Source organism: Podarcis melisellensis (assembly GCF_964234715.1).
Source record: "Podarcis melisellensis genome assembly, chromosome: 13".
Lineage (NCBI taxonomy): Eukaryota > Metazoa > Chordata > Lepidosauria > Squamata > Lacertidae > Podarcis > Podarcis melisellensis.
In genome coordinates this window covers 35604629-35630397 of record NC_138545.1, presented here as the reverse complement: position 1 = coordinate 35630397, position 25769 = coordinate 35604629, and the positions used below count along the sequence as shown (strand labels likewise).

General features: G+C 44.4%; 1 protein-coding gene across 1 annotated transcript in view; it reads right to left on the bottom strand.

Moving 5' to 3' along the window:
- Positions 1-8935: 8935 nt before the first annotated feature.
- Positions 8936-25769, bottom strand: part of DLX4 (distal-less homeobox 4) — a 32425-nt gene continuing 15591 nt past the window's right edge. Inside the window, exons 2-3 of the mRNA XM_081884410.1 lie at positions 19046-19239; positions 8936-10808 (exon numbers count right to left, since the gene is read on the bottom strand). Of these exons, the coding sequence (XP_081740536.1) occupies positions 10557-10808; positions 19046-19239 (446 nt within the window). The 3' untranslated portion in view covers positions 8936-10556. The remainder of the gene's footprint in view (positions 10809-19045; positions 19240-25769) is intronic.

Here is a 25769-nt window from a genome sequence, read left to right as displayed (position 1 = left end):
TGTCTTAAGGCGTTTTGGGTTGTTGCTATTTTCACGTGGTATTTGCAATCACATACCAGCAAATTCAGCTTGTGCAATTGCAGTTGGTTGGTTGGGAGGGTCTTGAGTAACAAACCCTCTTTCCTGAAAGACTGGACTTTTGGTGATAAGAAAAGTGGACTGGGATAATACTATGACCTATCATGTAACCTCCCTGCAAACAAATCAGATTCAATGCTCAATAAACGGATCGTCTAGAAGCACTCTTAATGAGCCTATCTCAGCCCAGGGAGATACTTTTTTTTTAAGAAAACAAAACATTGGGGTACTAAGGCGGCTTGTATGTGGGAGCAGAAAACAGTCCAGTGCTTCACTAGGAACTATTTATTGCTACAAACTGCCTGGAAATTCCAGAGGACGATCAGACTAGTTCTGCGATGGATCTCCTAACTCCTCTCAGCTACTACAGTTCCTGGGACCCTTTGGGGGAAGCCATGGCTGTTAAAGTGGTATAAGTGTGAGTCGAGAAAAAAACTAACCTAAACAGAGAGCAACCCACCTGTTCTTTAAAAGACGGAGGTTGCTTAGACTAGGTTGAATCTATACACATTAAAAAACACTGTGAAAATGCTTTTTTAATCATCATCATCATCATCACAACGTTTTGAAAAATATATTGAATTTGCCATAGCTCGCCATCGCCATCCAGTGTCACATTTGTATATTGCACTTTGCAACACACTTAAAACGTTCTATTTGCAGCTACATAGCTGAGCCCTATATGCTGGCAGGGAGAGCACATTCCATCCCTCGCCCTGATCTCATGCAGATTCAGCTTAATCACATGCGGGTGGCAAAAAGAGGAAATAGAGGAAAGGGAAGGAAACCCCTTTTGGCTCTGGCTAGGCCCACGTTTGAGGTTGGGTCCACCCACTAGCAGCAAGTGGTGCGTTGATCTCCCAGGAAATATGGCTCCTAAAGGAAAAAGTTCCCTCCCCCTGCTATAAACACTTGCCTGGGCCTCAATGGGGCTTCGTTCTGAGTAAAGTATGGGATTTCACTATTTTACACCATATTTTTCTGTGTATAAGCCTAGGTTTTTTGTTTTTACCAAAAAAATAGGTTTAAAATTGGGACTCGTCTTATACACAGGTAGTGCTGAGGAGTGTTTTCTTAATTTGGAGCCCGCCAAAATAGGAGGCATCATACATGGGGGCGTCTTATACATGGAAAAATACGGTATATGTGTGTGCGCGTCCTTTTAAGAAAACAATTACTAGTCCTCAAAGCTAGCAAGCAGGAAACCAGGCTGGCAGAAAGCAATTGAAATAATTCAACCTCTCTTGTTTAAAACCTTGAGGCATCCTCAACACTAAATTTCTTTATTCACAAATAGAGTCATAACACTCCTTAACATAAGCTGGTATCTGTCTTGGGAGAGAATGGAGGAGTCCGCTTTTGGGGGCGATGTCAAACTGTTGGAGAGTTACAGCACCTGCTGTGGCTGTAGAGACGGATGCAGGAGAGACATGTTTTGTTGCAGCTGGGGCAAATGAAGGCGTCTCATTGTACTGATGCAGATATGCCATTGCGTTTCTAACATTACTTGAGAGGAAAATTAGGATGCAGGTTTCGTAGCGTTCAGGGATAATGGGGGGAGGTCACAAATTCATTGATGTCTACTCACAAGTAAGATAAGATTAATATATATTATTTTAATTTACTGTTTCAAAAATTTACTGAAGCCGTAGAAAGCTCCCACCAAAGTTTGAAATTTTTTTTTTTAATGGAAATGCAAAATAGTCCCACCTTGATCAAACGATTAAGAAATGACAAGCACACCCAACCTTGTCATGACGCTTCAATAAATAGAAACATGGAGAGCAACTTTATATATTTTATTTTATAGCCTCTTCTGTTTTAATGCCCCCCACGCTTGTCCCAATTAACTTCCACTCCAGGGAGACATTTATGTTAGATCTTATCTACCTGCGGCATGTCTTTCGCTCGCTAAGGGAAAAAACCAACACAGCAAAAAAAAAAAAAGAAATGTTATCTTGAAATTGCTTTGACAGCTGAGAGAAAGGAATAAACTTTAAACACACACATACGCACACACCTTTCCTCCGTGATGGCTCAAATGAAACCTGACAACTGTGTGTGTGTTAACCTTAGCTCTACCATATTATTTACTGACTATTTATGGGAGAAAGGAGATTATGAAAATAATTTCCCCAATGAAAACAGGGATGTCAAAAGGAAAAGTGGGATATTCAGGGATCAAATCAGAAACAGGGATGGATTCTGTATATCTGGGACTGTCCCTGGAAATTAGGGGGGGTCTGGCTTTATAGAAAACTTGCCCTCCACATGTATTTCAGTTCCGTGGCCATTTGCTACGGTGGGCATATTTCAGCCAAATTTAAGTGCAAGGCATCCTTTTGAGGGTACACTTACGATTACAGTCAGACCTCGCTTGTCAAACGTAATCTGTTCCGGAAGCCTGTTTGGCTTCTGAAATGTTCGAAAACCAAACTGCGGCTTCCCATTGGTTGCAAGAGCTTCTTGCACTCAAGCAGAAGCCGCGTTGGATGTTCGGCTTCCAAAAAAATTTCAAAAACTGGAGCGTTTACTTCCGGGTTTTCGGAGCTTGGGAGCTGGAACATTCCAAAACAGAGCCGTTGGGGAACTGATGTTTGCCTGTATTTATGCTCCTGATTGTATTGAGCCATTTATATATAATCCCACTTTCAATACTGTTACATGCCAGCCTGACCTCCAAGCCAGGGCCGGATTGAGGTTTGATGAGGTCCTAAGCTACTGAAGGTAATGGGGCCCTTTATATGTCCAGCTGTCCTTTGTCAACAACAAATTGCCACTGTTTTTCGTGTTGAATATATGCTATATGGTAATTTATGGACCTAATAGGTATCTAAAGCCATTTGCCCATGTTGCCATGCAACCAGTCCATGCAGAATGTAGGCACCCTATATACAGAAAGGAGCAAACCAGTGATATTTTAGGGAGCAGGCTAGCAGGCGGGGCCCACGACTTACGTCATAGGAGCCTACACAACACCAAATACTATTGCTGTATGTAGGTTTTATTTTATTTGTTTTTTATCTTATATTTTGGAAATGTACATCCTGGTGTTTTATTCCTTTAATTTTTTTGGGTGGGGGGGCAAGAGAGTGGGGCCCTAACCAATAGCTTGTTTAGCTTATATGTAAATCCGGCACTGTCAAGTCCCACAGGGCCCTAGTCTCTTGTGACAGAGCGTTCACAGCCGAAAAAGCCCTGGCTCTGGTTGAGGCCCGTAAGGAGTCTCGCTGCGGCATTCTGCACCCACTGGAGTTTCTGGGTCAGTTTCAAGGGCAGCCCCACGTAGAGTGAGTTACAATATCTAGCTTCTCTATTAATCACAGCTTTGGATCTAGCCCACGGCAAGACATGTCTCTGTCCCCAGCTCTTCCTTCTCTAGCTTCCAGCTCATATGCGCAGCGACTGTCTAGCCCAGCTGCCCTTTTCTGTTGTTTCTCCCCTAGTTGCAGCTACTGCAACCCAGCTCATCCCTTTGAAGTCCTCCTCAGGGCACTCAAGCCGGTCTTTGTCTTCAAAGAAGCTTGCCCAACCAGTTCCCGGGCCTTCCCTGGCCTCATAACAATGCCATTTGTGCTGGCAACAGTTTTGGGGCAGCCGCACTGCTTCGTGTCATAACTTCCTGCTGAAATCCTGCAACTTCTCTTACTGAAAAAACCTCTTTGGAGAAGGGGAATCGCGCCACAAAATCGCTTGAGATCACAGCAGCCCAAATGGCCACTCTTCTCTTGCAATAGAAAACAGGGTGGTTTTGTTCCGGGACACTTGAGATACACTAGGATTGCTTTCTGTCAATAGCAAGGCAAAGACTGGGATCTGATGTTCTTTGAGGGAAGTTAAATGAATTAAAATGTTGGGCTGCAGTCTCACAAATCCTGAGTTCGAATCCCCAAAGGAAAAGTGGAATATAAATGTAAGAAAATAAAATAATAATAATAATAATAATAATAATAATAATAATAATAATAATAATGATGATGATGATGATGATGATGTGTCACTCCGTAGTTTGCCAGGGGGGTTCAATGACATCTCTCCTCTCCGTGTGTGCCCCTACCCCAAAGCAGTACATCTGTTTCCACAAAATATGGATTACAATGCCTGCATTGCTTTTCTACTGTCTAGATATGGCTTGGCTTTGAAGTTTGGAGAGGGGCAGCAGATTGAATTTTTATTTGGTGCCCACTTTACGGCTGTTATTGTCTTCCTCGGCTTTCTAAGTCAAATCTTGAAGTAATTAACTTTTCAATGGCTGCAAATTGGGGGGGGGTGAGGGAGGGAAAGAGGCAGCCCACCTCCCATAAAAAGCTAAATTCAAAAGCCTGCCTGTCTTCTCTCCCTCTGCCCCTCCACTCCCCCCCTCACTTTAAACCCCAAATAGCTGCAACCTCAGTTTCATTTGTCATATGCCCCCATTCAGGTAATTGCAGAGGCCGCAGTGGAGGTGAAAGAAACGAAACTGAGACCGTGTGTGAGGAATATAAAGGTCCTTCTTATTCCAGAAGGCCTATTGAGGGGGGGGTGAGTCCAGTGACCCTGACGAAGTTCATTGGGGGTTAATTACACGGCAGAGATAATTTGGAGGTGTCTGCTCTGACCTGTGAATTATGAAAAGAGCCAATCCAGAAGTTAAGCCCGCCTGTCAGTCTGACTCGAACCCTGAACCCCGAATGGCTCTCATTCTTTGAAGGGGTACACACACCATACATTTAAAGTGCACAAACCCTCCAAGAATCTGTGGACTGTAGTTTGCTCCTCAAAGAGCAGGTATAGGCAAACTTGACCCGCCAGATGTTTTTGAGAGAGAGAGAGCCAGTGTGGTGTTGTGGTTAAGAGCGGTAGTCTCATAATCTGGGGAACCGGGTTCGCGTCTCCACTCCTCCACATGCAGCTGCTTGGTGACCTTGGCCAGTCACACTTCTCTGAAGTCTCTCAGCCCCACTCACCTCACAGAGTGTTTGTTGTGGGGGAGGAAGGGAAAGGAGAATGTTAGCCGCTTTGAGACTCCTTAAAGGGAGTGAAAGGCGGGATATCAAAACCAAACTCTTCTTCTTCTTCTTTTGGCCTACAGCTCCCATCATCCCTGATCACTGGTCCTGCTAGCTAGGGATCATGGGAGTTGTAGGCCAAAAACATCTGGAGGGCCGAGTTTGAGGAAGCCTGAGCTACAATGTACAGCATCTTTAGCAAACTACAGTTCTCGGGATCCTTGGGGGGGCGCTGTAAATGTCCTGTGTGTCTTTCTGTGTGAAGCAATTGCCGGCCTGTGTGTGTGTGTGTGTGTGTGTGTGTGTGTGAGAGAGAGAGAGAGAGAGAGAGAGAGAGAGAGAGAGAGAGAGAGAGAGAGAGAGAGAGAGATGGATGGATTTCTGCCATGGCTACCGGCCAAAAGTCATACCTGCTGTATGACTAGAGATTCCAGGAGCATGGAAAGAGGCTACACAAGTGACTCATTCCTTACACACACCTTCGGCACCATGAGTGTGTGAACAACACCCTCCATAATGAGGAAAACATGCTCTGCATATGATTTGAAACACTCGATGGTTAGGGCAGTTCTTTCCCCCAGGGAGTCCCTCCCCGGGGATTGTGGTGGGGCTAAGAGGAGCAGGTTCTGTAGGGACAACCCAGAAGATGGCAGGCCACTTCACAGTAGTGTCGTACCACTTCAAACAGCCGTGCTTTCCCCCGAAATAATCCTGGAAAATGTAGTTTGTTAAAGGGTGCTGAGAGTTTTGCCACGAAACCCTTGTTTCCCAAAAGGAACTACTGTTCCCAGAGTGCTTTGACAATCAATCCCTCTTTCCAGGCAACTGGGAATTGTCGTTCTGTGAGGGGAATAGGGTTGCAGAACAACTCTCAGCACCCTTAACAAGTTCCCAGAATTCTTTTTTTTGGGGGGGTGGAAATCAAAACTGTTTAATGTGGTAGTAAAGGTAAAGGGACCCCTGACCATTAGGTCCAATCGTGACCGACTCTGGGGTTGTGGCGCTCATCTCGCTTATTGGCCGAGGGAGCCGGCGTACAGCTTCCGGGTCATGTGGCCAGCATGACTAAGCCACTTCTGGAGAACCAGAGCAGCACACGGAAACGCCATTTACCTTCCCGCCAGAGTGGTACCTATTTATCTACTTGCACTTTGACATGCTTTTGAACTGCTAGGTTGGCAGGAGCAGGGACTGAGCAATGGAGCTCACCCCATTGCGGGGATTCGAACTGCTGACCTTCTGATCGGCAAGCCCTAGGCTCTGTGGTTTAACCCACAGCGCCACCCCTGTCCCTGTTTAATGTGCTATTGCAGTGTTTTAGATGTTCAATGCCGATGCAGCCCAAGTTTAAGGTGGAGATCTCTACCCAAGAGAATTTTTATTTTTTATGCATTTGATGCATTTTTCACACACACACACACCTCATATTGTGGCATGCAGAACCCTGGTGGGGGCTACATTGTGTAGACTACAACATTTAAAATGGTCACCACATCCTGTGTGGCAAGCAGACAGGGAAGAGTCACCCCAGCATTGGAGGAGGAGCTTAATTCATTCACCATGTTTTGCATATGCATAACTTTACCAGTAGAAGTCTGTGGCTTGGCTCATTTTCTTAAATTATTTTGTCTTTTTTTATGTGTTTTGAGTTCTCCGCAGTTGAGTCACCAATTGCCCTAGTGCTCCTCATCTGTAAAATGGATAAATGCTTTCTAGATGCTTAATTCCCTTGGCAATATGTGCTGCATGTGTGTGACTTGAGCTGAAGACATTTGTGGCTCAGAGCTCATTTCCTGCATCTTCTGCTTTGCATGTATATTTCATCCCATTTTCTGGATGTGGCAGAGTTGTAACCTGGTTCGGATTATGATCTTGCATGGCCTGCTATCGTACAGTCATGCTATGCCCGGTTACAGATTTGTAAACTCATACACTGGAAGGTTTCATTTGCCAGCAGAACATTTTCTGAGCCTGCCAAGCTCCGCCTTGGGCCCCCAAAAAATTATTTCAAGAACTGGGGATCCTACTTGGGCAATAATTGATTTTGGTGGGTATGAGCGAAAACACCTTGCCTGCCTCTCAAGAAACACAGGGGGTGTCATCATACTGAAGGAAAATCTAAGTACAGTGGTACCTCTGGTTACGAACTTAATTCGTTCTGGAGGTCTCTTCTTAACCTGAAACTGTTCTTAACCTGAGATACCAGTTTAGCTAATGGGGCCTCCCACTGCCACCGTGCCACCAGCACACAATTTCTGTTCTCATCCTGAGGTAAAGTTCTTAACCTGAGGTACTACTTCCGGGTTAGCGGAGTCTGTAACCCGAAGTGTTTGTAACCCAAGGTGTTTATAACCCGAGGTACCATTGTATCACTCTTATTTAGTCCAGACCTTCAAGAAGCAAACACCCCAAAGGGACCACATCTTGTGATGATCTCTTACCAGTTTGCAGGAAGTACTACTCTGCAGTGACGTAGCATGGGTAGCCAGCGTCCGGGGCAAGGCAAGTGTCCTCAGCACCACCTAGCAATAGGCTGAACCAAAGGAGCAATAGCTCAACGACATGCCCAAGTGGCAGCTGTGGTGCCCCAGGAGCATGGAGCATGGCAGAGAGTGGGACGGGGAATGGGTCGGGAGAGGGTATGTTTCTAAAGCCCTATGCAGAGGGTGCCCTATCAACAGGCCATCACCCAAATCCACTTCTCAGTCCGCCCATGCAAACATCGGGAGATTATCTATGTGAGGGGGAGGGCACACTAGGAAGCTGGATAGCTCAGTTGGTTAGAATGTGGTGCTAATAACACCAAGGTTGCAGGTTCAATCCCCATATGGGACAGCTGCATATTTCCTGCATTGCAGGGGGTTGGACTAGATGATTCTCAGGGTCCCTCCAACTCTATGATTATAACTTTCTCTTTTTTCCCCTTTCGAAATTTTGCGCCCCACAGAATTTTGTGCCCAGGGCAACCACCCCTATGGCTCACGCTATGCCACGGCTACACCACATGATTGTGTGTGTGTGTTACAAAGCCAACCATGGGTTTCTTCCTAGACCGTCAATCAACAATGAACTATTAGTAACACTGGTAAATCTAAAACTTCAGTGGTGGGGTAGAATGCAGGTTTGCAGAGATACCTGACCACATATTCTAAAGTAAAGGTCGTGATCCTCTAACTGCTATAGGACTCCAATTCCCATCAGTGCCTGGCAGTCAAAGATTATGGGACCTGGACCCCAACTACATCTGGAAGGTCCCCGGTTCCCCATGCCTCATCGAAACTCATTGGCCTTCCAGAACCTGGTGCCATCCAGATCTTTTGGACTTCAATTCCCATTAGCCCCAACCACCATGGCCAATGGTCAAGGGTGATGAGAGTTTAGTTCAAAAAAGAACTTTCTGACAGCAAGAGCTTTACAACAGGCATGGCCAAACTTGGCCCTCCAACTGTTTTGGGACTACAACTCCCATCATCCCTAGCTAACAGGACCAGTGGTCAGGGATGAGGGGAATTGTAGTCTCAAAACATCTGGAGGGCCAAGTTTGGCCATGCCTACTTTACAAGAACTATAAAGGAGGAGCTTGACAGCGTTTGTTTGTACAAAAAAAAATGATTTATAGTTTTACATTCTGTTTATAAATTGAAAACAATACAATATACCAAAAGCTGTATTTCAATAAATAAAAATGTCATTATGCTTGGCAAAGTGGGGGGGGGGAGGGAGAGAGAGAGAAAAGTTAAATTAGTTTTTTTTCTTTTTTCTTTTAATGGTTTAATTAAATAGCCTCCAGTTATTTGCTGAAGGTGGGGGGAGGGGAAGAGACTTCATGTTGTAGCTGAAACAAATATGAAAGATCCTTTTTTCTTAAAAAATAATAATATGGGAGTGGGGAGAGGATATGGAGATTACATTCCACAAACGTTTCATTGACTGTAAACATAATCCTGGCTTTAGCACAATTTTTAATGAAAAAATATTTTAGTACAGACAGACATGGAAGCAAATTTGGCTTTGAAGAAAGCAGTTGGATATTTTAAAAAATATATATATTTCCCCCCTGCTTTTAGCAAATTGCGGCTCTATGGGGATTGGCTACCTAGAACTATCACCAATTTCTTTTGCAGGTAGAAGGTGAATTGAACCAAATTTGATAGGTACGTTCTTGCCAGTTTTAACCCCATGAGAATATCCAGCCTAACTTGTATCCTTGCCCCCCTCCCCATTATGAAATTATGCCAATATTTAGGCTCTCTTTCCTACAGTGCTTGGAGTGAATTGTTTTGATTTTATAATGTTCACTGAATTGGTTCCAAAATCTCTGAAGCTGAAAGCCATTCCTATAACTAACAGGTGAACTAAAATCAAGTTTGTTTTGGGGTAGAGCTTTGAATGATTTCTGGTTCATTCTCTTTTTTATTTATTTTTATATTTTAGACTCTTTGGGCCTTTAAGTTTATAGAACATGATATTTGGGGCGGAAATAAATGAAACAATTCTCATTCCACTCTCTGTGTGTGCATTGACATTTTCTGAGTCTTAAGTATATTCTATACTCCAGCACCGCAGCTTATAACATTCTGAATCGGTTTATTTTGGTGTGTTGTTGTTGTTGAGGATTTGGACGGACTTGAATTGAACTGTGAACTGAACTAGTTTGTCTTGTAAAGGGAAGAACATGAACTGAAATTACTTCCTTTTTAGACATATAGAACTAGAACTAGTCCCTTAAATAAAAAGAACTCTCCAAGCGCTGCTTTCTTGCCTGTTTGACCAGTTAATCATTCCTTCTCTCAGGTCCTTGCCTGGAGTAGATCTCCGTGCAGCTCAAAACTTTGCTACACTAACTAGGATTGCCAAAAAAAAAAAAAAACCATAAAGATTGCAATGCTCCTGTGCCTTGAGCCTCTGCAGGACAAGGCAGAAATACAACAGATAAAGTCCTCCCGTCACTGAACCTCCAAACCAGCAACACCACTACCTGTTTATTTCCTGTCTTCCATCAATACTGCTTAAGGCACAGAAGCCTTGCTGGATGAGAAGCCTTGCTGGATGAGAGGGGGGAAGAATGGCAAAACCTGACCTCTTACCAACACAACTAGATCTGACGTAAGGTCCATGTCACCCATGAGCCTATCTTTGGAACGAAAAACACACAAGCACCTCTCTTGTAAATTCCCTGATGAAGAGACGCCGATTCAAATGGGACCCTGACCTTCCATTCGTGTTTCAGAGCTGGGGGTTTCTTTCCCTAACTTTGCCTTACACAACCTGCCATCGTTGTTAAGATTTGGTCCCTGGACATGTCCGTTCGAAGTCCATCTCCTGCCAGGGATGTTCTCACCAAGAGGAAAGTGCTGGTGATTCCTTCAAAGAAGCCAACTTCTCCCTCCAAACTCCATACCCTCCATTCGCCTGTTCCGGGGACCCTGATCAGCACTTTGGAGGAAGAGATACATCGAGGATGGGCTGATGCTGCCAACGCCCCTTTCGTCACATCACCGGAGGCCTCCCCATGGCGTCTTGGTGCTGCGGTTGGTGGTACCAAGGTCCAAAACTGTTGATGTAGCTGCTGGGAGGCAGGGGAGGGCCTTTGCAGGCCATGGGGATGTCCCAGAGTGGGGGGATGTTGGGGGAGCAAGGGGACAAGGATGAGGAACTGTGGAGGTGGTCATCTTGGATGCTGGAGCCCTGCTTCATAATCTTTTTGAACTTGGAACGCTTGTTCTGGAACCAGATCTTCACCTGCGATAACAGAGAGGGAAAGGTGTAAACAGAGCATGCAGAGAAGCAGCCTAAATTTATTTCGGTCAATAACCAGTTGAGAGAAGCGAAACAAAGCTAGGGGAAAGAAAGGGAAAAAGTCATCAAGCAAGTTCTTCCTTCTTGAACGCCCTTGCTAAATATATATATATATATATATATATGCAGGTTTTGGTGTCCTCGGGTGTCTTCCCGTGTAAAAGTTGGGGTGTCTAGGCGACGTTTCGACGAGGTCTCACTCGTCATCTTCATGAGACCTCGTCGAAACGTCGCCTAGACACCCCAACTTTTACACGGGAAGACACCCGAGGACACCAAAACCTGCATTCCTGTACCCGTGAAAATCTACGAAAGCAAATATATATATATATATATATATATATATATATATATATATATATATATATATATATTTCTCATCTTAAAGGTCTTCCCCCACTTTGAATTTATGAATAGTGTTAGGTTCAAGAACTGTAGTGCGGTCGAATATTGAATATGCAAGTCAACACTTGCCCCAATTGTCTTAAAGTTCTCCAGCAGCACTCAAGTTGAAACTCAAATGTGAAATCATTGGGAAAATTCTAAAGAGTCAAAATTTGGATGCAGAACTTCTGCCAGGTATTGAATTGTCTTGACATTCCTTTCCCTTTCCAGTCTGTGTTGAAGTTGCCATATATGGACTCAGCCAGATACTGAGACTTGGAGTAACATTCATGCAGGAAGGAAGCCCATTACTGGTCCTACCTGCAGCCTGACTCTGCTTAAGACATCTAATCCTATGCTCCTACGCAGTGTGGGGATGCCTATGTCAAACCACTTGTGTATAATATTCTTGAATGGCACTGTCCTGCTACTGTTTCCACCAAGGGCAAAATCGTGGTGGTATTGCTGGTAGGATTCAACTAGCCCATAACATCAAGACAAAGACTTCTACTTGTGGGCTGGGCCCTTAGCCCTCCAAAAGAGTGATTCTGTTTTAAAATGAAGGTAAAGGGACCCCTGACAGTTAAGTCCAGTCGCGAACGACTCTGGGGTTGCGGCGCTCATCTCGCTTTATTGGCCGAGGGAGCCAATGTTTGTCCGCAGGCACTTTTTCCGGGTCATGTGGCCAGCATGACTAAGCCGCTTCTGGCGAAGCCAGAGCAGCGCACGGAAACACCATTTACCTTCCTGCCGGAGCGGTACCTATTTATCTACTTGCACTGGTGTGCTTTCGAACTGCTAGGTTGGCAGGAGCTGGGACTGAGCAACGGGAGCTCACCCCATCGTGGGGATTCGAACCGCTGACCTTCCGATTGGCAAGCCTGGGCTCAGTGGTTGAGTTGGAGGGTAGGCATGGACACTCAAAGCAGCAGTACAGTAATGTGTGGCGGGGACTGTGCCAATAAAGGAACTGCATCTAGAGAAGGATACCCTAGAATTCATTGCAGCCTGGTAACTATTGGATCGTGTGGCATGGCCTCTGAGGTCAGAAATTTCCAAACACTTTAAGTCAACCTGTGATAAGCCGGTGAATGGATAATCCTGCCTCAAGGCAAGGGGCTGGGGTTCCCTTGCCTCTTGGTGCCTTCCAATCCTCTTTCCATCTGCCTTAATTTCCTAGTCTGTAAAATGGGAATAATCGTGCCCTATCTCCTAGGGCTATTGCAAGGATTAAAGATCAGGGCTTGTGAAGCATGCTGCATATTTTGGCAACCTCCAGCAGCTACTTGCCCCTACTTGCCTTTTTAATACGCTCTGTTGCTGCCTGACCCCAGCTAACTTTTTCAAGAAGTTCTCCTCCCCCACCTTTTCTTCCTTCTTCTCCACCCCCCCCCCCAAAAAAAGCTGGTTGCACAATGGCATTTGTGGAAAGATCAGAGAGGGCAAAGTGTAAACATTGGTCTTCAGGGCATTTTTGAGGAGGTGGAAAACTACTGGAGGGAGAAGCAGTAGAAAAATATGTGATTTATCCCTCCAGAGTCTTCCCTTCTTATGTGCTACATTATCCCCGTCTCATCATGTTGAAAACTTAGGAGTGTAGTGTAGCAGGGGGAGCAGATGGAGTGTCATATATTACTGGGTAATAGTTTAAAATACAGAAGGAGAGAAACAATGGGGGGGGGAGAATCTAGTGTCAAGCACCTGTAACTTTGGGGAAAATTTTTTTCCATGCAAAAGAAGATTCACTGGAGGCTAATCTTCCTAGTAACCGGTTCCTCATAAGTGAAAAGTAGCCAGAAGGATTGGGACTGTGATTCCACTATGATTAATAATATGTATTTTTAATTTATTACCTGTCCTCAATGCCAAGGTCCCAGGGCAGCTTACAACAATTTAAAATGCACTGCTAATACCCTGCCAGCAACGTACACCTCCCTTTTGCCCCAGCTGGGGCCACGAGGTGGTAGAAAATATGTAGACTTATTGTACACCTTCCATTTGGTGAGCTTTTAAAATAGGTGCCGGGGCTAAAGGCCAGGTTGAAGCTAATGGGTCATAGCTCAATGGTTGAGCATGCATGTTGCACGCAGGAGCTCTGAAATCCAGGTCATGCTCACATCTTACATTTAAAGCACTCTTATAATACTTCAGCAGTCATGGCTTCCCCCAAAGAATCCTGGTAACTGTAGTTTGCTAAGAGTTCTGGGAACTGTAGTTCTGTGACCAGTGGTGTAGGAAGGGGGGGTGCGGGCCGCCCCGGGTGTCATCACGTGACAAAATGGCAAAAAATATGTGTTTTTGAAAAAATAACTCCTGCACCCACCACACCCCCCTTCCTACGCCAATGCAGGAACACTCCCCCCTCAAGCGATTTCCAGAAACCAGAAGCATTATGCCTCCAACTTTGCAGGCAGAGCACAGTCTTTATGGCTAGTAGCCTTCGACAGCCTCCTCCTCCATGAACCTGCCTAATCCAGAGCTGTAGCTAGGTGAGGAGGGGGGCACTGGGCATCACACCACGGGGCCTGCAGCGTGCCTGAGCCATGCGTCTCTCCTGAGACCCCAAGCACCCAAGTGGCTAGCTAGGCCGCTGTATGTGACAAGTCTCTTAACTACTCTCTGCAACCTCTGCAAATTATGGCCTCCCAAGATTCCTTGGGGACGCGGGTGGCACTGTGGGTTAAACCACAGAGCCTAGGACTTGCCGATCAGAAGGTCGGCGGTTGAAATCCCTGCAATGGGGTGAGCTCCCGTTGCTCAGTCCCAGCTCCTGCCAACCTGGCAGTTTGCAAGCACGTCAAAGTGCAAGTGGATAAAGGTAAAGGTAAACGGCGTTTCTGCTCTGGTTCACCAGAAGTGGCTTAGTCATGCTGGCCACATGACCCGGAAGCTGTATGCCGGCTCCCTCGGCCAATAAAGTGAGATGAGTGCCGCAACCCCAGAGTCGGCCACGACTGGACCTAATGGTCAGGAGTCCCTTTACCTTTAGTATTCTTGGGGAGAAGCCAATGTGGTATAAGATATAGTATGGATGCAACCTAGATCTCAGGGATCTCCAGATCAAAGAATCTCAGGGAGCAGGAGATGTGAAAACCCCCTTTTCGCTTGAGACTCTGGAGAGCTTCTGCCAACAAGGGTAGACAATGCTGGCATAAGGAAGTTTTGTCTGCTCCAGCTGCACCATCAGCCTTTATTATTGAACATACACACAGAGAGAGCCTGGGACAGATTATTTTCTCCTGAGAAAGGGTGGCTTAGAAGAGGGATCCTTGCTCATGGTGTGAAGAACTCATCCCACTTTCATCCCCGGAAAAGCAGGTCCTGCAGGTTGTTGCTTTGTCTCCAAAACCTGCCAAACCTGTTTGTCCAGAAGGGAGGTTGGGAGAAAATAAATGTGCACCCCACAAGAAGTGAAGACTCCCTGAAACCACCTCGAGCTCTCTTTTAAAAGAAATATATATATATTGTCCACCATGGACTACCCATGAGGAAGTGGATTTAGGTGACAAGGCTCAATTTTTAAAAACAACATTATATTCAAACTAAGTTTTCTTTCTCTCTCTCTCTCTCTCTCTCTCTCTCTCTCTCTCTCTCTCTCTCTCTCTCTCTCTCTCTTAAGGGGAGGGAGGGGCTAAATTTGCCCCAATGCTGGGGAAAATATTGGAAACCATAGTTTACAGAATGTCACATACTTTAAATGCATGGTGTGTATGAAAACTGTAGCATATATGCATCACAGAACCCCACAGACTTGTTCAAGGCCTAAAACTAAACCTCTTTGGTTCTGATGAAGTTTAAGAGAAGAGTATAGGCTCATCTTTGGTGCACCTGGGAAGACAATTTATTTGTATAATAAGTTTATACCCCAACATTTTTGAGAGGGGGAGAAACCCTTTCCAAAGAAGCTAACAAGAATGCAAAACAAAACTCAATTGATCATATAAAACATTTTTTTAAAGAGTGTAAAACATGTAATAATAATAATAATAATAATAATAATAATAATAATAATGGGTGCCACACTTTACGACCAGCACATGCAACACAAAAATAAAACACTGAACAGAACAAAATGAGTTTTTGAAGCCTACTCAGATACAAGCCAATACAGACAATATCCTAGGTTACTTATTTTGGCTGAACTTCATGCAACACAGTGTCTAAATGTGCAAGCTGAGGATGCTTGTGGTGTCCAAAGTATAGAGGAACTTTTTTGCACACCCAGAGGAGGAGAACTATCTAAAATCCTTGTTCCCACAAGTGCCTCACACTGAGGCAAGAGTCCTGACTTTTGCTGTTACTCTTTCATTCCACTGGGGAACCAGAATTTGTTGCAGAATACCAACTCCTCCCCTGCCCAAAAGCCAAAAATTCCATGGGCTAAACTATTCTAATTTTAATCTGTTTTAGCATGTTAACTTTTGTACATTTTAAAGCGCTGTTGTAATTTTTTTTCCTTGATTTTATTGCTTTATCTTTTCATAAACTGCTTTGAGGTTTCTACAAGCGAGCGGTGTGTCAATTTTATGACATAATACGAGTCCTCTTAACCTCAGGATCGTGGGTTTGAGCCCCATGTTGGGCGAAAAGATTCCTGCATCGCAGGGGGTTGGACTAAATGACCCTCATGGCCCCTTCCAGCTCTTATGATTCTGTGAAATACACATATAGCACCTTTATCTGCCAAGCAGCCAATTGGGGGAGCTATTCAGTTTGGAATATTCCATGTGCTTCAGCCCATAGCTCCTCAGAAAGAGACCAAAACAAACTGCTGCCTTTTTTTTCCTATTCACGTTTGGTTTACCTGCTAATTCTGATATCGCACAGAGGAAGAACCCCGTTTTATAACGCTTCACAGCCCTACAACACAATTCCCTGCCCTCACCCACCCCACAAGTTCTCAGCGTGCAGATTTGGCAGGTTCTTACTTGACTCTCTCCTTCTCTGCCTAAATAAAAATAAATCTTTTTTATGCCTCTGGCTCTGGGCTCACCCCTGACATCTGTCTGTCTCGAGCAATCTCCTTAAGCTGCTCAACCACCTGTGAGGAAGGGCTTCTGGGTGAGTGGAACAAACTTTCAAGGGTGCCAATTCCCCTAAAATCCCCCAAACTGTGGGCAAAACCCAGGGGGCGAGACTCCAGCCCGAGTCCCATGGAAACAGACATCACCGGACCGTGCCTTTGGATTTGGCGCACCAAAAGGGGAGTTCATAAGCTTTACCAGTTGAATATACATGGTTGTTGTCATCCTGGCAGGGATCCCGTGCTTCTTAAATACTGGGGGCACAGCCAGAAATTCAACAGGTGAAGCATTTCTAGCCACAGGGGGAAACCATGTACTTCATTTCCACTCAACCCCATTCCCACAATCCTCCTGTATGTTCCTGAGCTTTCTCCATTCGTGTCTTGCCTAAGGAAGAGTGCAACACCTTCCGGGCAGAGAACACCTCACTCTGCTCGGCACCTGCCACAGTCACTCACACCTGCGCAATAAAATGTCACCACTGGCGCAAAGTGTTGCTGCCCAGGATTCCAGCCTCTCCCTTCCCTTCCCTTCCCTCGCTCCCTCGCTTTCCACCACCTCCCTGAAACCGTCCATCAGCATTCCACAGCCACTGAGCGTGCTCAGTGCGCGCTCGGCTGCTATTGGGTCCCACACTACGCAATGCACCCTCCCCTAAATGCATTTCTTGTACTTCCGCAAACCTCTCAAGCCTGCTGTCACCTCTTTCTTGTCCGTAGGCTGCACAGTTGTGGCTACGAAAGGAATGACACACACAGCCATAAGCTCAGAAATGGAGGGAATGGGAAACCACGGTAACATTTCAATCCAATTTCAATTATCAGAAAAATTATTGCATTTTCTACTAGAATGTCAAAGTGCAAGTAGATAAATAGGTACCACTCCGGCGGGAAGGTAAACGACGTTTCCGTGTGCTGCTCTGGTTCGCCAGAAGTGGCTTAGTCATGCTGGCCACATGACCCAGAAGCTGTATGCCAGCTCCCTCGGCCAATAAAGTGAGATGAGCACCGCAACCCCAGAGTCGGTCACGACTGGACCTAATGGTCAGGGGTACCTTTACCTTTACCTTACTACTGTTACTAGATAGCTACTAAAGAAAGACTGGACTATCACAACTAGTGTGATGTAGTCAATGCCGGATTTATGGATAAGCTAAATAAGCTATAGCTTAGGGCCTCACTCTCTTGGGGGCCCCCAAAAAATTACAGGAAAAAAACCCCTGGATGTACATTTCCAAAATATAAAATAAAAAAAACAAATAAAATAAAACCTACATACAGCAACAGTGTTTTGTGTTGTGTAGGCTCCTGTGATGTAAGTAATGGGCCCTGCCTGCTAGCCTGCTCCCATAAATATCACTGGTTTGCTCATTTCTATATACAATGGTACCTTGTTTCTCAAACTTGGGCTTCTTAATTGTATTTCACTATTAATATATTTCTTCTTAATTGTATTTCAGTTCATCAATTACTTTGATAAAATACATATATTGTCATGTGCCAATGGCTTTAGATACCTATCAGGTCCATAAATTACCAGATAGCATATATTCAACACAAAAAACAGCGACAATATGTTGTTGACAAAGGGCAGCTGGACATATAAAGGGCCCCATTACCTTCAGTAGCTTAGGGCCTCATCAAACCCAAATCTGCCCCTGGATGTAGTAATTAAGAGCAGGGTTGGCGGGGGTATCTTACCTCTCTGTGATCTCTAATTCTTGTTTCCGTTCTGTTAATTCTATCCAGTGCTATTTTTCTAGAAAAAGAGGTGCCAGAACTCACCATGAACACCTCCCTTGGTCTCTTATAATGGCAATGGCATCCATCTGAGGGGTGCTGGAAATGAGTTCTGGTGAGTTCAGGCTGAAAAAAATGCCCTGGTTCTATTTATATTTATGCTCTGCTTTTTGAGGTTCCCCATCTTGGATTAATGAAGATGCAGGAAGGTGATGGGCGGAAAGTGAAGGGCCCTGCGTGAGGGGCAGGGCAGAGAGGATATTCCAGGGTGGTGGGAGACTGGGGAAAGTGGGGGGGGGGGAGGAGCTCCCAAGCGACAGCTGGGAGATTTCACTCTTCTGTGCATGGAATAAGGGTTAAGATATAATTGTGATAAAGGGCCTTGCATTCCTTTCCTTTCCTCTTTATTTTCTTCCTTTTCTTTGGAAAAAGAAGGAAAGCTGTCTGTAGACAAACGCCAGCTCCCTTGGCCTGAAAGCAAGATGAGCGCCACAACCCCATAGCTGCCTTTGACTGGACTTGACCGTCCAGGGGTCTTTACCTTTATTCTTTTTTTTTTTACACAAGTATTAAAGTCCTCTTTCTCACCAGGCCACCCTACATGTAAGGTAAAGGGACCCCTGACCATTAGGTCCATCTCGCTCATCTCACTTTATTGGCTGAGGGAGCCAGCGTACAGCTTCCGGGTCATGCGTCCAGCATGACTAAGCTGCTTCTGGCGAACCAGAGCAGCGCATGGAAATGCCGTTTACCTTCCAGCCAGAGTGGTACCTATTTATCTACTTGCACTTTGACGTGCTTTCGAACTGCTAGGGTGGCAGGAGCTGGGACCGAGCAACGGGAGCTCACCCAGTCACGGGGATTCAAACTGCCGACCTTCTGATCAGCAAATCCTAGGCTCTGTGGTTTAACCCACAGCACCACCCGCGTCCTTTACCCTACATGTGGATCACACCTAAAACTCCTAGAAACCTGGGGGTGAGGGAAGTTATGTTACAGATAAATGAACCAAAGGAAATTTGCAACATCTCACCTGGGTTTGGGTCAAGCCCAGCTGCGCTGCTAGCTCGGCTCGCTCGGGTAACGCCAGGTACTGGGTTTGCTGGAAGCGCTGGTTGAGGGCCTGGAGCTGGAGACTCGAGTAGATCGTGCGTGGCTTGCGGATCTTCTTGCCTTTGCCGTTGATACGAATTTCTCCATTCTCAATGATGGTCGATTTCTCAAGGTCTTCGAAAGCAAACAGAAAGGTGAAAGGGAAAAGGAAGTAAGTAACTGGACCCAATTCCAGTGACTGTTAACATATAACCAGACAAGGATTTATCCAGGATTTGAATAAATGCATGCAACCACCAGGACGGGGTGTGTGGTGGGATCCTGTTAAATCTGTGGTTACATCTTTATAAAAACGAATTCCAAATATCGTTACATTTGTCCATGGCAAGTCTATGTTTGTGCACAACTTGTTCATTTGTAGCAAGCTTATCCTTATTCTCCATCCAATCATTAAAGGGAGATACATTTTTATTTTTCCAGTTCATAAATACCATATTAGATTAAGGTCTGATTAACTACAATAACAAGCCCCCACCCCCTTTTTTTAATGTACACAACATCTTTTTTTCTGCTTTGTTTTCTACATGGGTCCTGTTTCTTGTTTCTTCTTCTTTTTTGTGTCTTATCTTACTCTGTGAACTTGTAATTTTGTAGTTACAGATAGGTAGCCGTGTTGGTCTGCCATAGTCAAAACAAAAAAAAATTCTTCCAGTAGCACCTTAAAGACCAACTAAGTTAGTTCTTGGTATGAGCTTCCGTGTGCATGCACACTTCTTCAGATACACTGAAACAGAAGTTTCCAGACCCTTCTATATAGTGAGAAGGTGGGGAGGGGTATTACTCAGAAGGGTGGTGGGAATGGGTGATTGACAGGCTCATCACAGCTATCTGCCAATCACCCATTCCCACCACCCTTCTGAGTAATACCCCTCCCCACCTTCTCACTATATAGAAGGGTCTGGAAACTTCTGTTTCAGTGTATCTGAAGAAGTGTGCATGCACACGAAAGCTCATACCAAGAACTAACTTAGTTGGTCTTTAAGGTGCTACTGGAAGAATTTTTTTGTTTTGTAATTTTGTACTTTTTAAATTTTTCATATTTTTTTTTAATGAAATCTGTGTTTGTATCATCTTCAACCCTTGCTTGAAATGGCACCAGGAAAGGGATTTTTTCCCTTTCCAGTGAGGATTGTACAATCATAAGATTGCAAGATGTGTATACAGTGATGAAGGGCGTATTTGGAAAAGGGTGCTTTGTGGTAGCTACTCCATCTGTTGTTGTTGTTGTTGTTGTTGTTTTGCTCATTAGCATTTGATGCTGAAAACACTGCTATTCACACAAACTGAATTTTCAAATCAGCCAATTTGTGCATTTTTAATTTTATGTATGTATGTATGTATGTATGTATGTGCTTGAAATGTGGTGAATGCATCAGCACAGGAGCTGGAATCGATTTCCAAGAGGGTGGTATAGGAATCTTAATCTACCTCAGAGCCCCTGATGTCCTCAAAGACCTTGATGATGCCATCAAGCAGGATTTTGGGGCAGACACCCAGGGCCCCAGTCAGCAGAATGGCCAGTTTTGAAGTGAACAAAGGTAAACCCACTAACTTCTAAAGAGAGTCTCTGTCCCCCCCCCCCAATAATAGCATTGTTTGTTTGTTTTTGTTTCTGGTGGGATTTTTGGTTTTTCAGAAGTTTACAAACATACAAATACCAGACACATAACTCACAAGTAATCCAGAACAGCTATGAATTTGCCCCCTCCCCTCCTTTTGTGGTTTTTTCTTTAGTTTTAGTTTTTTTATATACTGCATTTTCCACATAACTCCCTCTTTAAGTTATTCTTTTATTTCTCTTAATAATCATTTTTTATTATACTGCTGGTTTTAGGTTAACCCTGCTGATGCCAGAACTTTTCAAATATTCCACCTCTTCCTTGGTTGGAATAATGTCTTCTTTCCACCTCTGGACAAATACCGTTCTAGCTGCGGTTGTAGCATACATAAACAATTTTATAAGGTCCTTTGGAATCTCTGCATCTACCCCTCAATAATAGCATGGAGTCTGGAGTCTCAAATTACCTAGCTATACCACTGCAGTTACGTGAAGAAAGCACTCTGCACATGCTCAAAAGTACTGTGTTCACATGTCAACCCGCAGGTGCAAAAACAAATCTGAAAATGCCCACTGTTCCAATTAGTCTCAGTTCAGTTCCTAATTCCTAAATGGAGAGGTGACACAAAGTCTCAATTTTTATGGTAGGTGGGCAGGTTGTGGTGACTGCATGTGGCTCTCTGTGTACACTCAGGAGCACTCTAGTACTAACTCCTAGGGGCTGAGATATTAATTCACAAATCTGAGGGATTTGAGAGTGGGGCCCTAAGCTATAGCTTGTTTAGCTTATATGTAAATCTGGCACTGGCTAAGGGGGCAGGAAAATAGCTGCAGACATTTTTTTTTAACCCTAAAATGACTATGTGGATCAACTGGGCGTCAGGGACCGGGCATTCTTGCACATCCCTTCCTGACTACCTCCCTTGGAAAGTGTAGCTGTCATCTGTCTTTTGAAGGCTCCTTCAAACACACAAGTCATCACTTAGTTGTGCATCAAGCAATGGGCAAGGATATCTGAACAGGGCTGAGATTCCAGTAACACAAACATACAAAGGCAGTCAGGCATACAGAAAATGGCTGCCTCCTCGCTACACATTTAAAGCCCTGCTATGTCATCACTTCTAGAAGCTATGGAGAATCTTGAAAACTGTATAATTTTCAGAGTGCTACATTCCTTCTTCCCAGTGATCTTTGTGATTCAGGGGAAAGCAGCCGAGTCGTCTGTGTGCTACTGGATTCCCATTGCAGTGAACAACAATATTGTAGAGGAAATAATCAGGGTTTGCATGTTATCACAGAATCTCCATGTTAGGGTTGGCAAATTTCAAAAAGTGAAAATCCAGAAACAAAAGTTTTTAAAAAAAAAAAAAAAAAAACAACCCCGTTTTTGAGCCAAAAACTACATTTCTGATGTTGGTTGCCATATGTCTGGTTTTCCCCGGACATTCCAGCGATTCCCACCCAGACACTGTTATTGATGGCCAAATCCCCACTACGTCCGGGAAATTCCGGGTGTAAGACAACCCTGCTCCAAGTGTCCCTATTTTCCGGGGACAGTCCCAGATTTACAGAAGCTGTCCTGGTTTCTGATTGGATCCCGGAATATCCTGCTTTTCCTTAGGACATCCCTATTTTCCTCAGAGAAATATGGCATCAACGTTGAGTGAGTTTTCTGCACTCCCACAGAACTACATCTCCCAAGACCCCTTGAGAGACCTTCAACCATTAACCCACTCTGCAGTGTCGATGTGACGATATATGGACCTTCAATGTGCTTCTTTAAAAGGTGCCCAAATCTACTTAAGGGACTCGGAGCATTTAAACACTGTGCAAGGATTTAAGCCCTGCCGAAACGCAAGTCTAATGGGCAGCTGGGAGAAGAGAGGGGGCGACAGAAGGGCACCGCCATTAACATTTTACGGCAAAATAAATCTCCTTGCATAAAGGTGTTTCTGAACTGTTTCCTATCAACAGATAGGAAGAGGAATCGTGGTAGAAAGGGTTGAAGGAATGAACTAACAGAGCAATCTAACCCCGACCTGAAATCAAGGTCAGATTTAGGTTTGATGAGGCCCTAAGCTACTGAAGGTAATGGGGCCCTTTATATCTCCAGCTGTCTTTTGTCAACAACAAATTGTCACTGTTGTTTTTTTTAGTTGAATATATGCTATATGGTAATATATGGACCTAATAGGTATCTAAAGCCATTTGCACATGTATTTTATCATAAAATACGGTACCGATTTTATGTAGGTACCCTATATATAGAAATGAGCAAACCAGTGATATTTTAGGGAGCAGGCTAGCAGGCAGGGCCCATTACTTACATCGTAGGAGCCTACACAACACAAAACACTGTTGCTGTATGTAGGTTTTATTTTATTTGTTTTTTATCTTATATTTTGGAAATGCACATCCAGGTTTCTTCCTCCTTTAAATTTTTGGGGGGCCCAAAGAGAGTGGGGCCCTAAGCTATAGGTTGTTTAGCTTATATGTAAATCCAGCACTGCCTGAAATGTTGGATGTGGTAGAAGTGTCTCCCTGCCCAGCCCTGCTTGGCTCTGATGATGGGAGTCTTCTACTGACTGTGGGGGAGCCTTGCCAGCAAGGAGCACCCCAGTTTGCCTACCCAATTGTAGCTGGGCAGAAACTACTGCTAGCAACCATTGGTAGCCATCAGAACCTCCAGAATGGAGCATTTGGGGGGCTGCAGCCCCAGAGTAGGAACAGGATCAGACTACACTAGCACCTTCAGCTCTTGGCTGAAACCGAGCAGAGTCCCTACAAAAGGCAATTTTCCAGGGAAGCTTTGGCAACCTGTAGGCACCTCCCCCTTGCCTGGCAATTCCGGTGTGGTTAAAAGGGTTTCGCTCGGAGCGAAGGCAGGAAAGGTTGCCACGAATCGGCTTTGCGATGTCAGCACATGGCCGGATCTGGTTGGCTATGTGATAGCGCTGGCCAGATCTGATTGGCTACATGATAGTCCTGCGACATCCTCACGGTGGCTGAGTCTCAATCACATCACCAGGAAAAAGGAGCCCCAGTTTAGGCAATGACTAGAAGGAATGATATGTTGAAACAGCTGCCAATCAGCCGGCGAACAACAGCCGAGGAGATGAGCGTGGGGGAGTTGGGAGGACATTTTGCATGCATATACAAAGCTCCACGGTCAAAATGTGTCCATTTGATGCAACCCTGTGAAATTCAAGTCTGTGCCGCAAAATTACGGTATATATATTATAATAAAACCATCTCTGAAGGAAACAAAATCATTAACATACTAAAGGGCTCAGTGCCATGTTACATTAAATTCAAAGTGTTCAATGTCATCAGCGTTAAGAGTAAGGATAATGCAATTTTTTGATAAGCAATTTTTTAAAAAATGATAAGCAATTTTCATTGGATTTCTTTTAATGTATAGAGGGTGCATTAAAGGACTAGGGGAGGAAGGGTAATTTAACCCTTCCCTCCCTAGTCACAGCCCCATGAAAATCACCCACCCTGCACAGCAATTACACTTAGACAAAAAGCCTCCATTTATGCCAAACTTTCAACTTTAGAAATTCACATTTTCCATATCTCTCTCCCTTTTTTTATAGCAGTCTCATGGAGAACAGGCAATTTAAAAAAATCATTTACCAAGTACAAAACCTAAGGATTATAATGCCTAGTTGATCAGCATGATTTTTCCTCCTCCGTACTTTGCAGTTGCAAAGCCTATTCTGTTTTAACAATTCTGGTCTTCTTTTTTCTAAATGGGAACAGAAAATCTAGCACACATTCTCAGTTCTTTCCAACCCGCCATACTCTGCATAAAAATTCCAGACCTGATTGTATTATGCAAAAAAATTCCTCATTATATTCCTTGTTTTTAAAAACCTGCTCCTTTCCCCCCCCAAGGAGGAGAGAGTAATTGAGGAGAAGAAAGCAGAGTCCAAAAAATGCAAACAATTTCAGGAAAGAGTCGCTGTCCAATCAGAGGCCTTGTTTTCCCTCATCTTGGCTTGAAACTGTGTCAGGGGAAGGAGGTGAGGGGGAGAGGTCCCTGGGCAGTGCGGCTTTTAATTCTCACCGGGGTGAATTTTAATTAAGAAGCTCAATTGATGTGCAAAGCAAAAGACAAGCTGTTAGGCTTAACGAAGAACACTCCCTAGGCGCCTCCATAAACCACATCCATGTGCTACTGTTGAAGCCACAATAGAGAAGACAAACACTTGCAGAAGACAGAAGTTTTGGCAAGTCAGAGAAAGATTCAGGGCAGGGGGATCACACAAAAAACGGCCGCTCCCTTTAACTATCAAGATGTGCATATACACAGTTAATTATTATTTCTTTACCTATATGCCGCTTAGATGCCAAAGTGGCTTTACACATATATGCACAAACAGTGCTTTTTTTTTCTTTAAAAAACAAAAAGTTTAGGGGGTACTCTCATTTTCCTACTCATATAGAAATACTGCCCCTCACTGAGGCCAAACTTAGATTCACAAAATGTTTAGGGGTATGCGCACAAAGACACACATTCTCTCTGTGTGTTCCTGCACATACACCATACATTTAAAGCACATTGCCCTGTCCCAAAGAATTCTGGGAATTGTAGCTCAAGCCTCACCAAACTGCAGTTCCCAGCACCCTTAACAAATTCTACAGTTCCCAGAATTCTTTGGTGGCCGTGCTTTAAATGTATGGTGTGCAGATGGTTTTTGAAACAATAAAGCCACATGTCTTTATTGTGTTTTTCAACTAGCAAACAAACAAAATGATGAAATAACACCCTGTAAGAAAGTAGCTGCTGCTTGGGGGGGGGGGGGTTTGACTCTCCGCTTTTAACATTTTTTCAAGTCCATTGCACAGAGGGGGTTGAGATGTCTTGTTGCCTAAGAACTGCTATCATGGCACAAAGATGTTTGTGTTGCGCCAGAGGCTCAATACTGCCTCGATCACAAGCCTGGGGTGCATTGTCAGAAACAAGGAGGATAGTCTAGGAGAGAGAAGTGGGATGGGACAAAATTCTGGAGAATTCGTGTTTACCATCGTTTGCTGAAAAGCATCTACCTGCTATATTGCAAGGGATCTTGGGACCCAT